The 12,850-nt window shown below is 35.9% G+C and overlaps 1 protein-coding gene across 1 annotated transcript; it reads right to left on the reverse strand.

Annotated features, from left to right (window-relative positions):
• Positions 1-4,533: 4,533 nt before the first annotated feature.
• On the reverse strand, positions 4,534-6,583 carry LOC111904733 (transcription factor MYB20). Its single transcript, XM_023900462.3, has 3 exons — positions 6,329-6,583; positions 5,789-5,918; positions 4,534-5,473 (listed from the first exon to the last, which is right to left on the reverse strand). The coding sequence occupies exons 1-3, from the start codon at positions 6,459-6,461 to the stop codon at positions 4,723-4,725; spliced, it is 1,014 nt and encodes a 337-aa protein (XP_023756230.1). The 5' UTR covers positions 6,462-6,583; the 3' UTR covers positions 4,534-4,722.
• Between the last annotated feature and the right edge of the window lie 6,267 nt (positions 6,584-12,850).

Consider the following 12,850-nt stretch of genomic DNA (forward strand, 5'->3'; position numbering starts at 1 on the left):
CCTTATGGGTTTCCCCATAGAATTCGTCCACTCCTTAATACAAGGCAATCCATGGCCCAAATTGTAATTATCTTATAATTACAATTCCAGTCCCTTAAGTTTAATTAATCTCTTTTAGTCACAAAACTAATTACCAATTAATTATTGACCAATATTAATTAAACAATATGATTTCTCCTTTAATATATTATTCTCATAATAAATTAATAAATCATATTTAATCATTTCTCTCCATAATTCATCCTATCAAGTTGCTTCGGTGAAGGCAACCCAAAAGGACCATGCACCATCGGGTCAAGTACATACCAAAATAGTTATGGACTTAGACACAAATCCAATAGTAACTGCATAGTTTCTTGAAACCCTTTGATTCCTTAAAGAATGAAGAATTTGGTGGTGGTCTGTATGTACGAGTGGTGATCAGCGATGGAGATGATGGTGAAACTGTGAAGCCAACTCCTTTGATTTCTTTTTTTTTTGTAGGTGAAGAAGACGTGAGATAAAAGCGAGAGAGAGAGAGAGAGAGAGAGAGAGAGAGAGAGAGAGAGAGAGAGAGATTAGGTCACACCTAATTATTTTGTTTCCTTAATTGAAGGGATTTAATTAAATGATCCCATTAATTAAATGTATCAAAATACGACTCAATAAAAATTATGACAGAATCATAATAATAATAATAAGCCTATAATAACCTTATAGACGATTTTATTAGTAAGAATGTGTGATAATGACAATAGTTATTTAAGATTGAACATATTCATATTATCAAACAACATATCTTCTTTGTCATTTTCAGAGAATAGCATTGTTCATACATCCGTACAATAGAAGTCCATCCACATTTGAACCTAGCTCTCTATCTCTCTCTCTTTATATACATATATATATATATATATATATATATATATATATATATATATATATATATATATATATATATATATATATATATATATCCTTTAGTAACTCCTAGCTTATGCTAACTTTTCTTATTTCAAATGATACATTACATGAATCTAAAAAGTGCAAATTTCTATATAAATTTATGTAGAGTTTTTTACATTTGTATTTTTTTTGTTAAATTTGGGTGGATAGAACCAACGTGGGTTGGCCGTGGCTTACTGAGGGTACTGGCAGTACCGATTAAAAGCCGATTCCAGCATGTATGTTATAGTGATAATGGTTAATTAGTCGTATAAAATATGTGGGTTGGGATGATTCCAGTTCCAATAATTGTGTTGATGTTGGAGAGGCTGGAGGTGATACGAAGAAAATTGATCAATTGTGTGTATAAGATCGTGTCTAAGATTCTCCTGGTAGGTCTTAGACCTATAGTGGACAATCTTGTTAGCATGGAGTAATCTGCATATATTAAAGGAAAAAGTATTATCAACAGTCCTTTAATAATTAATGATTTGGTCACTTGGGCAAAAAAGATGAAAAAAAGTTGTGTACTTCAAATTGACTTCGATAAGGAGTTTGATCACTGAACTGTGTTTTTTGGATTCATTTATGGAACAAATGGCGTTTAAATCCAAGTGGAGAGCATGCATTAAAGGATGTCTTACGTCTGGCAAGGCTTCCATTCTTGTTAATGGCTTAGCAACCATTAAATTCACCTTTAAACGAGGTGTTCGTCAAGGAGAACCAATGGCTCCTTTTCTTTTTATTCTTGCAATGGATGGGTTTAGTGTCACAATGCGATCTGTTTGTGAGCGTCATTTTTTCAAGGAATCAGCCTCCCAGATGATGGTCCTCTCTTATTGCACCTTATGTACGCAGATGACATTACATTCACTGGTGATTGGTCTAACATGAACCTTGTAAACTTAAAAAGAATCTCGTGATGTTTTTTTATTGGCGTGCAGGTTGAAAGTAAACCTCACCAAGAGCAAGGTATATCACATAGGCGTGAAGGATGCGAAAATTAATAATATTGCTAGAATTTTGTGTTGTGAGCAATGTAGGCTTCCTTTAAATTATATTGGGATACAAAATGGAGCAAATATAAAGTTGGTTGAAATCTGGAATCCAATAATAGATAAGTTTAAAAAGAATTTGTCTTCTTGGAAAGTGGACAATCTTTCATTTGGTGGAAGGGCGACACTTGTGAAGTCGGTTATCGGCAACCTTTCCCTCTTCTTTTTATCGTTATATAAAGCTCCTAGAATAGTTACTGAGGTAATACAAGTATTAGAAGGAAATTTTTGTGGTATGGCTCAAAGGAAAGGAAAAAGATCCACTAGGTAGATTGGGAAACTGTTACGTTACCAAAAGATAAAGGTGGTTTAGAATTGGGTTGCCTTCGGAGTCTAAATGTTACGCTTTTGGGGAAATGGGTGCGGAGGCTTAAAACAGAGCATACGAGTCTTTGGTCCATGTGTATTAAATCTTGCCATAACATCAAAAGAATTGATGGAAAACCTATTGCAAAGGCTTCTCTATTAGGTACATGGTCTTCGATTGCCTACATCAGGTATGACCTCGAGGGTGGGGTTTTTGTTTTGATGATGCTATTCAATTAATTATTGAAGATGAAAGTGGTACATTCTTTTGGAAAGATAGATAGTTGGCGGATGAGGCTCTAAAGGATGTTTATCCAGATCTTTACAAAAATAAAGTTGAGAGAGATTGAAAACAAGTCACAAATTGGTATGTGATAGACCTGGTCAAGGGACCGTGACAAATTGGAGATGGAAAATGCGACTAAGAAAATATAAAGCAGAGATTTCCTTAATAGACTTAGAACCAAAGATTGCTATGTTTAGGCTAATTTCTAGATGTGACTCATGGTGATGGAAGCATAATATCAATGGGGTCTTCTCTGTTAATTCCATAAGGAGATGCATGGCAATTATAAATATGAAGGTAAAATTACGGAGTTTAGTTGGATTAACTGGGTTCCTCAAAAGGTGACTTGTTTCGTGTGGAAACTGAAGCTTAACATGGTTCTGCTTCTTGATAACCTTTCCTAAAGAGGTATAAATTTAAACTCGATGCAGTGCGCCCATTGTTTGGCGGATATTGAAGAAGTTGGTCATCTCTTCTTCAAATGCGTTTATGCAAAGGAGCTGTGGTGGTAGTTTTGTGGTTGGTCTAAGATCTTAGAGCAAGTCCCTTTGAGTTTTTTCTCTCTGGTTAAGATGGTGGTTCCTTTAAAACCTAACAAGATGAAGTGGAAACTGTTTTTGGCTCTTGTTTATGTGGTGTTGTGGGCTACTTGGAGGTCTAAAAATGACTACATTTTCAATCGTAAAAAGGCTCTTGTTTATGTGGTGTTTGGCTAAATTTGCATGATTGGTGTATTAATCCTACTATTAACTGTACTTTGTAATGTCCTCCCTAGCATCTTCCTAGTCTTTTAATAAAATTATTTCACACTCGTGATTCAAAAAATCAAAAATAAATAAATAAAATAATAACAAAATAAATAAAATGAAAATAATAAAAATAGTAATAATAAAAACATAATAATAATAATAATAATAATAATAATAATAATAATAATAAAAGGTTATCAAAAGAGAAAATCAATTGTCAAATTTGAGCTCATCGGTATTTGGATTTAACGAAATATTGATAACAAAAAACGTTACAATAAAATATATATGGAATATTTACCAAATCAACATGGGTATTTGATCAAACGGAGATATAATATATATTAATCTATGTGATAGTTGATTGACCAGAAAGTCAATTGTGTACTTGTTCAGCAGATGGTCATGGCTTATGTCACTGAAAATGAAGGCAACCATAATCGCTTTCAAGGTTGGTGATGGATGCTGGTCAGTAACAAAAAAGTTGACATCTTTTGTAGTTAAAAATATGTTGACATTTTACCAAGTATTTTCCAATTATTATCGGTGACAAATACTTATTTATTATTATTCTTTGCTGGATTAGATTTGCTAATTTCGTCCATATATAAATATTTGTGTTTCTTATACTCATTTCGGTATGTGCTCACTGCCATAAAGTTTCTTTACTCTTTAGTTTTGGAGGATCCACAATGATTATTAGTTTAACTGAATAATTGAATGATATATATCGAATACGTAATTGTTATTCAATATATTAAAATTAACTTTAATAAAATATCATGTTGGTATTTAATTGTCATGATGGTATTTAATTGTCATTGAAATGCTGGATGAGAAAATTGAAAATTTTTAGTTAAAAATGATTAACAAATACATGATTTCTTAAATATATTTGTAGTATTAAAACATATTTCATTATTGACAAAACCGAACTAAAAAAAAAAAAAAAAAAAAAAAAAAAAAAAAAAAAAACTTGATTATGTTCCCTAGTGTCCACTCTGACTACCCAATATGAGGTTTGGATGAGGGCTCATTTTTGACGATAGTGATTATCCTTTTTGGATTGTGCCATGCACCATTTCTCATGGCCAACCCTTGATTGAAATGAGTTGAGCCCCTTAAGTCTTCATATTCAACTTGATATATTTTTTATTTTTGTTTTCAAACAGTAATTTATTTTTTAAAAGAAAAAAATAATAAAAAAGAGCACTAAATTTAACGAAGGGCTTTTCCTTTGTTATTGATTTCTTTTTCTTTTTCCTAAAACCCTAAATCCAAAAGAGTAGCAGGAACTGATAACCTTTCAGTTTTCTGGATTTACAAATCCACCCCAAAAGATTGGGAAAAAAAAAAAGATAAGAAAAGATACCAAAAAAAAAAAAAGAAAGAAGCGTTTGATTCACAAGAGTTGTTCGAATTTCCAACAATCATCATCCATGATCATTCTTGAGTAGTGGGTGACGTCAGGTGCAAAAGTAGTATGGCTTTGAATTTGAACATTTGTATCAGTTTCATATTCATCATTGATCAACATGTTCAAATTGCTGATGAATTCATCGTCATCCTCCCATAATCCTGCTTCGAAGTTGTTGTAATTTGTAGAATCAAAGGAAGGAGAACACCAGTCGAAACTTGGCAAAAACTGATCATGGAGTTCCTCATGTACATAACTTTGGTTGCAAACTGAAATGTCATAATTTGATGAGGTCGAAGAAGAGGAAGATGAAGAAGGAAAAGCTGGTAAAACGTTAACATCGTTAGGAAGCAGGATCTCATGAGGCTCTATCAATGGAACTTCATCAGTGCAAAAGTCAACTACTTGGAACGTTTCTGCAATTCTTTTGCTTTCTTGACCATCATCTTGTTCATCTTTAGCTACCTCGGTGACTGTACTTGACTGAATTGATGAAATTGTCTCGTTTAATACTTCAACTGATTCATTGTTTTCATGGTCCATTGCTTCTGAAAAATGGGTTTTCTCAGTTTCTGGTGGTGATTGGTGGTCTGTTAAAGTTGTAGAAGGAGGAAGTGGTTTATGGGTGAGAGGATCAATCCCCATTTTCTTAAGCTTCTTCTTGATATGGGTATTCCAGTGATTCTTGATTTCATTATCAGTTCTTCCAGGAAGATGAGAGGCTATCTTTGACCACCTAACAGTTAATACCAAAACTCAAATTAATTATTTCTTTTTTACACAAAACAAATTCATTAGTATTGAAATGCGACTATACATTTTAATAGAAAGAATATTATTCATCATAGACTATTGAGTAGGTGCATGACACCCTTTTCTTAAAAAACAAACAAAAGAAAATGATATTGCCGATGGACCATTTAAACTTTATGCACATTAGAATTGGTCCAATCATGTTGCCCACAAAGCCATTTCATGAACCAAAGCTTTGAATCATGTGCATATGCATGACTTGTCTGCCACTCAACATATAGAAATATGAGAAATTCACCTGTTGCCAAGCTGAGCATGGAGATCAATCACCATCTTCTCTTCATGTTCAGATAACAAACCCCTTTTCAAATCTGGTCGAAGGTAGTTTGTCCATCTTAATCTGCAACTCTTTCCACATCTTAATAGCCCTGAAATTTCAAATAAACCAATTCAAGTTGATAAATTTCGTACTTTTTTTTTTCAGATTACAACTTGTTACAAAGATAATTTGGCTATAAGATTCGAACTCATGATTTTATATTTAGTAATTAAGTAATATAGGAAAAAAGTGTTATTCAAAAGTAAATGTTATTAGATTTTTTATCCATATATACGTAAAAATTCAAGAACTTTTACGATTGCAGCACAACATCGAGATACTATACAACCCGTACAAGAAAATATTAATTGTATGCGGGTAGTAATGTAATTCAATGATGTGACACAATATATATGATTCTCTTCAAGTCACAACCCCCACAGTAAATAGTTAATTATCATCTCCATTTCTTTCCTAATAACATGAAAAGAGAACCGGCCCGTATATATAATTATCTACCTGCAAGTTTAGGGACAGCTCTCCAACAACATTGGCCATTGGTGAGGATGAAGTTAATAAGCTTCTTGTCTTCATCGGCTGTCCATGGCCCTTGTTTCAAGCCTACTTTATCGCAACATGGTTGTCTTCCCATTTCTCGATATATATAATATCGATATATGTATTTGTTATATCAGTATGTGTATGTGTATTTGTATCGACAAGTCTAACAAGCTCTGCAGAAAGAGAGTGATTGTGTTAGACTAGTAAAACCTTGAGAGGCATTGGGTTATATATAGCGTCGAAGTCACCTCAAGAAAACACGGTTTCATGTTTGCTTTTGTCTTGTTTTCAGAGTCTCATGATTTCTATATTTTTATATTAATTTTCTTTTCTCAAAGACTTTATCTTTATTTTGTAGCTCATACACGTGTCATAGTGATATATAGACATAGGTTTAAGTGCGTTAATGTTGTATATCAATGTTTTTAAAATTATTGTCATAACTTCTTGCTTCAACACTTGTATTTATAGTAAGTTTTAACAAAATATCGATTAAGTTATACGAGATAGGTTTATTTGTTCAAAATAATTATTGTGTGATTGTATGCATAAATGTGACCAATCAAAATTTAATAAAAAAAATTAAATAATTAAATAAATAAATAAAGGTAATTTAGTAATTTGATTAATGACTTCCAAAAATAATCTCTATAATCATGGTATTGATTTTTAACCTAATTTCTCCAGGTTTATATCTTAAGTCGTTCTCTTCTTTATCTAAAAACAAAATCTTGGCAGATCTGCAAAATTGGAATAGACTACAAAATCGATCTACAAAAATCGATTGACATCGTCATCTCCGATCGCCATCAACAATTACTCATCGACGTCATCTGACTGTAATGTCTACTCCGTCGCTCGTCGCTCACTATCGTCACACACCTCCACATACACCAAGAGAGGTCGTCGGAGCCTTGCTGTCATCTCCACAAACTGCCACCCTTTACCGTCACTCCTGTATAGCAGCCCCTCTGGATGCATCTCCTTTAATCCACCATCTCACGTCCTTCTTGTATACATCAGCCCCTTCATATGGGCTATTGGAATTTTGCTCTCATATATGTGTGTCATCGAGAACTAGTTTGAATGGGCCATTGGAGTTTTGCTGACAACCAGATGTGATCATGAATCTTGTTCTTAATCTAAGGTAACATCTTTTTTTTTTCTAAACCTAATTGACGCCTAGTAAGCCTAGTAAATTTAGTGGACTAATTGTGTTCAAGAACCATCTCTTAATATGAGGTATCATCTATTTTGTTCATGGATTTTTGAACAATTGTGCTATTAGGTGTTCTTGTAAAACTTTGAATATTTTTTGAACCCTTTTTTTAGTTTGACTTTTGTGACAAAAAGGAAAATATGTTTTGATAAGTTGTGATGATATTGTTTTAAATTGAATTATATTCTGCTTTCCATTAATTTAGACCTGCAAAGTTTTACAAAATCATTATTGGTTTGGAGTTTTATGGCGTCCAAGTTGTCACAAATTTTACACCTTATTTTTGTGTATGATTCATATATTTGTCCATCAACTTATGAAACTACTTTCTAGTAATCCCTTAGTGGTTTGTGTATTTTATACAATTCCAATTCTATCGGAATGGAATAACGAATTCAAATTCTATCTGAATGGAAACGCGAATTCTAATTATGTTGGAATGAAATATGGATATTTTCTCATTGATTATACATGTTCTATAATTTTTGGTTGTTGGGTTTGGCGTAGTTAACAAGTCCGCATATTTTTCCAAAGGAATATAGTCTTTTATTTATCGTTTGCTAATATATTATTGGATTCTAAACTACAATTGGATTTGTTTTCACAGAAGTTGATGCTTGAAGAAGCTGATGCTTGAAGAACGGATAACAAAAGTGAAAGTGTTTCTTAGCAACATTATTCTTTTATAATGAATTAGTGTATTTGTTAGATTTTGATGTTTTTTTCTGGATTTGAAAGGTTTTTAGTTTTATTCTTTTACAATAAATGTAATTTTTAGTAATTGTTACATGTATTCTATAAGAATTAATGTAGTTTTTGTTTTAATTCTTCAATTGATGGTTCAAGAATTTTGTTATTCTGCAAGAAATTTTTATTGTCATGTTTAAGAATATTTTTATTATTTTATGGTTCAAGTATATTTTTATTTTCAAACATACTCAAACATATTCTATCAGAATGTCCGAATTAAAAACCTTATAGTTCGTAAAATCGGATTTTTAAATTAATAGAATCTATGATCCTTTAAAATATGCAAATTTCCTTTATTAAATTTATATTAATTGAATAAAATACCCTTCTAGTTAAATTGGATGATATTTTTCAATTATATTTAATTCAATAAGATGTATTAATCACTTTCTTAAAATAAGTAAAATTATTGGCCCACAATCATTCATATATGCACACAATAATTAGTTAGAATATAATAACCTAAGTCTAAGTTATATATGTGTATATAAAAATAAATAATAAGTCTGACTTATAAATTGTTGTTCAAAAAAAAGTCGAATAGATCTGCCGTTCAAATATATATATATATATATATATATATATATATATATATATATATATATATATATATATATATATATATATATATATATATATATATATATATATATATATATATATATATATATATATATATATATTGTAACACCCCAAAGTTTGGAAAGTCAAGAAAAGAAAGAAGACCTCAATTTTAAGGGGAGACTCGGCGAGTCCATGGAGGGACTCGGCGAGTCCGAGCGGGATCCGAGTCGAGGTGTAAGCGACCGACTCGGCGAGTCGGCCAAGGAGACTCGACGAGTTGGGTCTGATCGAGGAAAACCCTAAATCCGGGACTTGGAGCCTATTTAAGCGTCTCATTCTCCTTCCTAGGGTTCCTTTACAGCCTCCCCACCCCAGAACACCAAACCCTAGCCGCCATATCCGTTTTCGAGCTAGATCTTGCCTTGAAGATTGCACTATAACTTGGAAAAGGAAGAAAGGCTTTGGAGGTGCAAGAAGGGACTGTAGATCCGGGATTGAGAAGATATTTCAGACCAATTCGAGGTAATAAGCTGTTGCTTGGAATCCCTTTGCACCTAGATCTATTCTCATGTGTGAGTTTTGGACATTTTGGCATGATAAGTAACCATTTCGAGTCAGAGGTCCAGATCTGAGGTTGCTACCTCAGATCCATGTTTGTTTTGGTCTAGAATCCCCTAAAGTATCAGCCCTTAGTATGTTGAAGAAGTATGTTGCCATAAACCCTAGTTTGAATGTGTTTTAAGCCTAGATCTCTCGATCTACACGTAAAGTTTGCCACTTTACGTGGGGGATAAGCCTTAGAAGTATGGATCTATGAGTTGGAAGCCCTGCTTGGCTCGAAAAGCCATTGCATGGATTAAGGACTGAATAGACTCGGCGAGTCCTTCGAGTGGACTCGGTGAGTATCTTGAAGATGAGGAGGAACTCGACGAGTGGGATGAACAGCTCGTCGAGTCGGATGAACTTAGGCATCAACTCGGCGAGTTGGAAGAACAACTCGACGAGTTGGTTGAAGATTTCCTTGGACTCGGCGAGTCTATTAGTGGACTCGGCGAGTCAGGTCGCGAAACCTCAAACCCTTCGAGTTGAGACTCGAATCAGTGAGTCGGGTGGTGACTCAGCGAGTTGGACAGGACAGGACTTGGAACTAGTTGGACTCGGCGAGTCATAGAATGACTCGGCGAGTCGAGTCGCGAATAGAAAGACCCTGAGCTTATGAACTCGGCAAGTCATTAGGAGGACTCGGCGAGTAGGGTTGACCTGGAAGGTTGACTTTGACCAGAGTTGACTTAGTTGACTGTCAGACTAAGTGTTATATGTATATTGATAGCTCGGAGAGCTAGAGGAGCAGCGGTTCAGAGGATTGTCGAGTAGCAGCCTGAGGTTTATCAGCAGAGCTCAGTAGTTCAGGTGAGTTTCCTTCCAGTAGGAACGGGTCTAAGGCCACAATGCCGACCCGTTTAGCTAGCAGTAGTATCCGGACTTGATCCAATGCAGTAGTTAGCACGTTTGATGCCTTCGTGGCTCAGACAGGATTTATGTGTTTATGCTAGTAGAAATGTTTATGATATGTTCAGTCGGCTTCGGACTTCGGTCCGATGTAGGGGACAGAGGTCCCAGTCAGCTTTGGACTTCGGTCCAATGTAGTAGTTAGTATGTTTAATGCCTTCGTGGCTCAGATAGGATTTATGTGTATGTGCTAGTTGATATGTTTATGCTATGTTCAGTCAGCTTCGGACTTCGGTTCGATGTAGGGGACAAGGTCCCAGTCAGCTCTGGATTTCGGTCCGATGTCAGCTTCGGACTTCGGTTCGATGTAGGGGACAAGGTCCCAGTCAACTTCAGATTTTGGTCCGATGTCAGCTTCAGACTTCGGTTCGATGTAGGGGACAAGGTCCCAGTCAGCATCAGACTTCGGTCCGATGTCAGCTTCGGACTTCGGTTCGATGTAGGGGACAAGGTCCCAGTCAGCTTCGGACTTCTGTCCGATGTAGGGGCAATGCCTCAGTTAGTCCGGACTTCGGTCCGATGCAGTGGGCAAGGCCCAGTATGTGCTTTATATGTTATTGCGTGGTATGTGGTAGATTGGGGGAGCTCACTAAGCTTCGTGCTTATGGTTTTCAGTTTTGGTTTCAGGTACTCGATTTTCAAAAGAGGAGCTCGGGAAGATTGCAGAGCACACACCATAGTCAGTTAGCCTAGGAATGTTTGACTCTGATAATGATATTATGTTTTGAATTTAATACTCGAAAGTTATGTTTGACTTATGATACATCTTTATAAATCTAGTTTTAGTAATGTTTTAAAATAAATTTTTAGTCGTGATTTTTGGGTCGTTTCAAGTTGGTATCAGAGCCTTGGTTTGAGGGATTCCGGCGCACTTCCGTGTGTGCCTGAACTCAAACTAAGGAAGTGGTGTAGAGTTTTCAAAAGAAAAATCGTAGTTACAAAAGAATTTTGAGAAAAGAAAACAATTTTAGAAAAAGTGTAAAGAAAAGAGTTTTAGAAAAAGTAAAAAGAGTTTTGAAAAGAGAAAAGGGTGTGGTGCATGCGATTAGCCGAGCTCAAGTAAGTACTCCCAATTTACCCATACAAGTTATGTTATGATTATCAGTATCGGTTTCAGTATCAATTTTAGTTTCAGTTTCAGTTCCAGCTTCAGTAGAACAACATGCTAGAATAGGACTAAGGATCTAGGATGATGCCTTATGTGCCTACTTTATGTGTTCAGCTTTATGAGAATTGCATGCTACTATTGAGTAGACAGTAGTAGGATAGCCTGTGTAGGTTATGCCTGATAGTATGAGCTTAGCATTGAATGCTAGTGCAGTTTCATGTTATGAGAATGGTTTTGCCTGAGTACGTTTCCTTTATCCGAATGCTGCTTGCTTTGTGCTTTGTGGGACTCTGAGTGATGGGAGTTAGCCATTAGGTGAATACGTCACATCACATGTGATCAGGGTTGAATAATCTCAGAGTGCTGGATTTGGCCCTACTGCGCAGCTCTCGTCTGAGTCTAACTGTTGTAGGGACGAGACTTTTACTCGAAGGATTATCCGAGCCTCATTGCATGTGATGGTATTCAGGTGGTGGCTAATTGGCATTACAATGAGGCCTTCAGCAGCCGAGGACTGTTTGGGTAGAGTTAGAGGTTCCCTAGGGCAAGCCTAGGATGAGAGTAGCAGAGATCAGTATGAGTAGAAGTGATTTGGTGGAGTTGAGGTAACTCTTGAGGAAAGTACGGATAGATGTGGAAGGTAGTAGGGGCCCATACTACTGAAAGCAGAGGATCCGTACTCGATTCAAGAAGGGCCAAGACGAAACCAGGGAATGGTAGAGTGTGTGAGAAATCCCTCAGCAGTAGTGTGTAAATTGATCAGGACTTGTTATATTTTCAGCATGGTGACGTTGCGCGAGATATCAGTTAGCAGTTCAGACGTCGAGGAGGGATCTGGCTCGGGATTTAGAGCCGGGCAGCTTGATGATCAGATGAGGGATTTCATTTCCGCAGAGATCACGCGCAACATCATTGATCAGACTCCAGTGATTTTCGGTTCGGTTAGAGAGGCCATTGTGGAGCTCGTGGACAGTCAACTTGAGGCCTTTAAGGCCGGGATAGCTTCAGGACAGGTTGGGGCTCGTCTAGATCCCGATTCTTATGGAGTTCGGGGATCCATCAGGGAGGGAGACCCCATTTCTAGTTTTTGCCATCAGGGGACAGGAGTGAGTGGGGCACCCTGTCTCCAAGAGAGACCTCTGTATGATTAGATAGTTGAGGAAGTTTCGCGATCCATTCGCGAGGATCTGCCCGACATGTTCGTGAGGATCACTGATAGATTGATCGAGAGGCTCCAGGATCAGACAGCTGTTGTTCAATCGGCGGGCAGGGAGTCGGAAAGGAAGAGGAAAGCGGATGAGACTCAGGTAGCCTCAGGTTCGGGTAGGAG

This window comes from Lactuca sativa, chromosome 3 (genome assembly GCF_002870075.4).
Source record: "Lactuca sativa cultivar Salinas chromosome 3, Lsat_Salinas_v11, whole genome shotgun sequence".
In the NCBI taxonomy this organism is placed as follows: domain Eukaryota; kingdom Viridiplantae; phylum Streptophyta; class Magnoliopsida; order Asterales; family Asteraceae; genus Lactuca; species Lactuca sativa.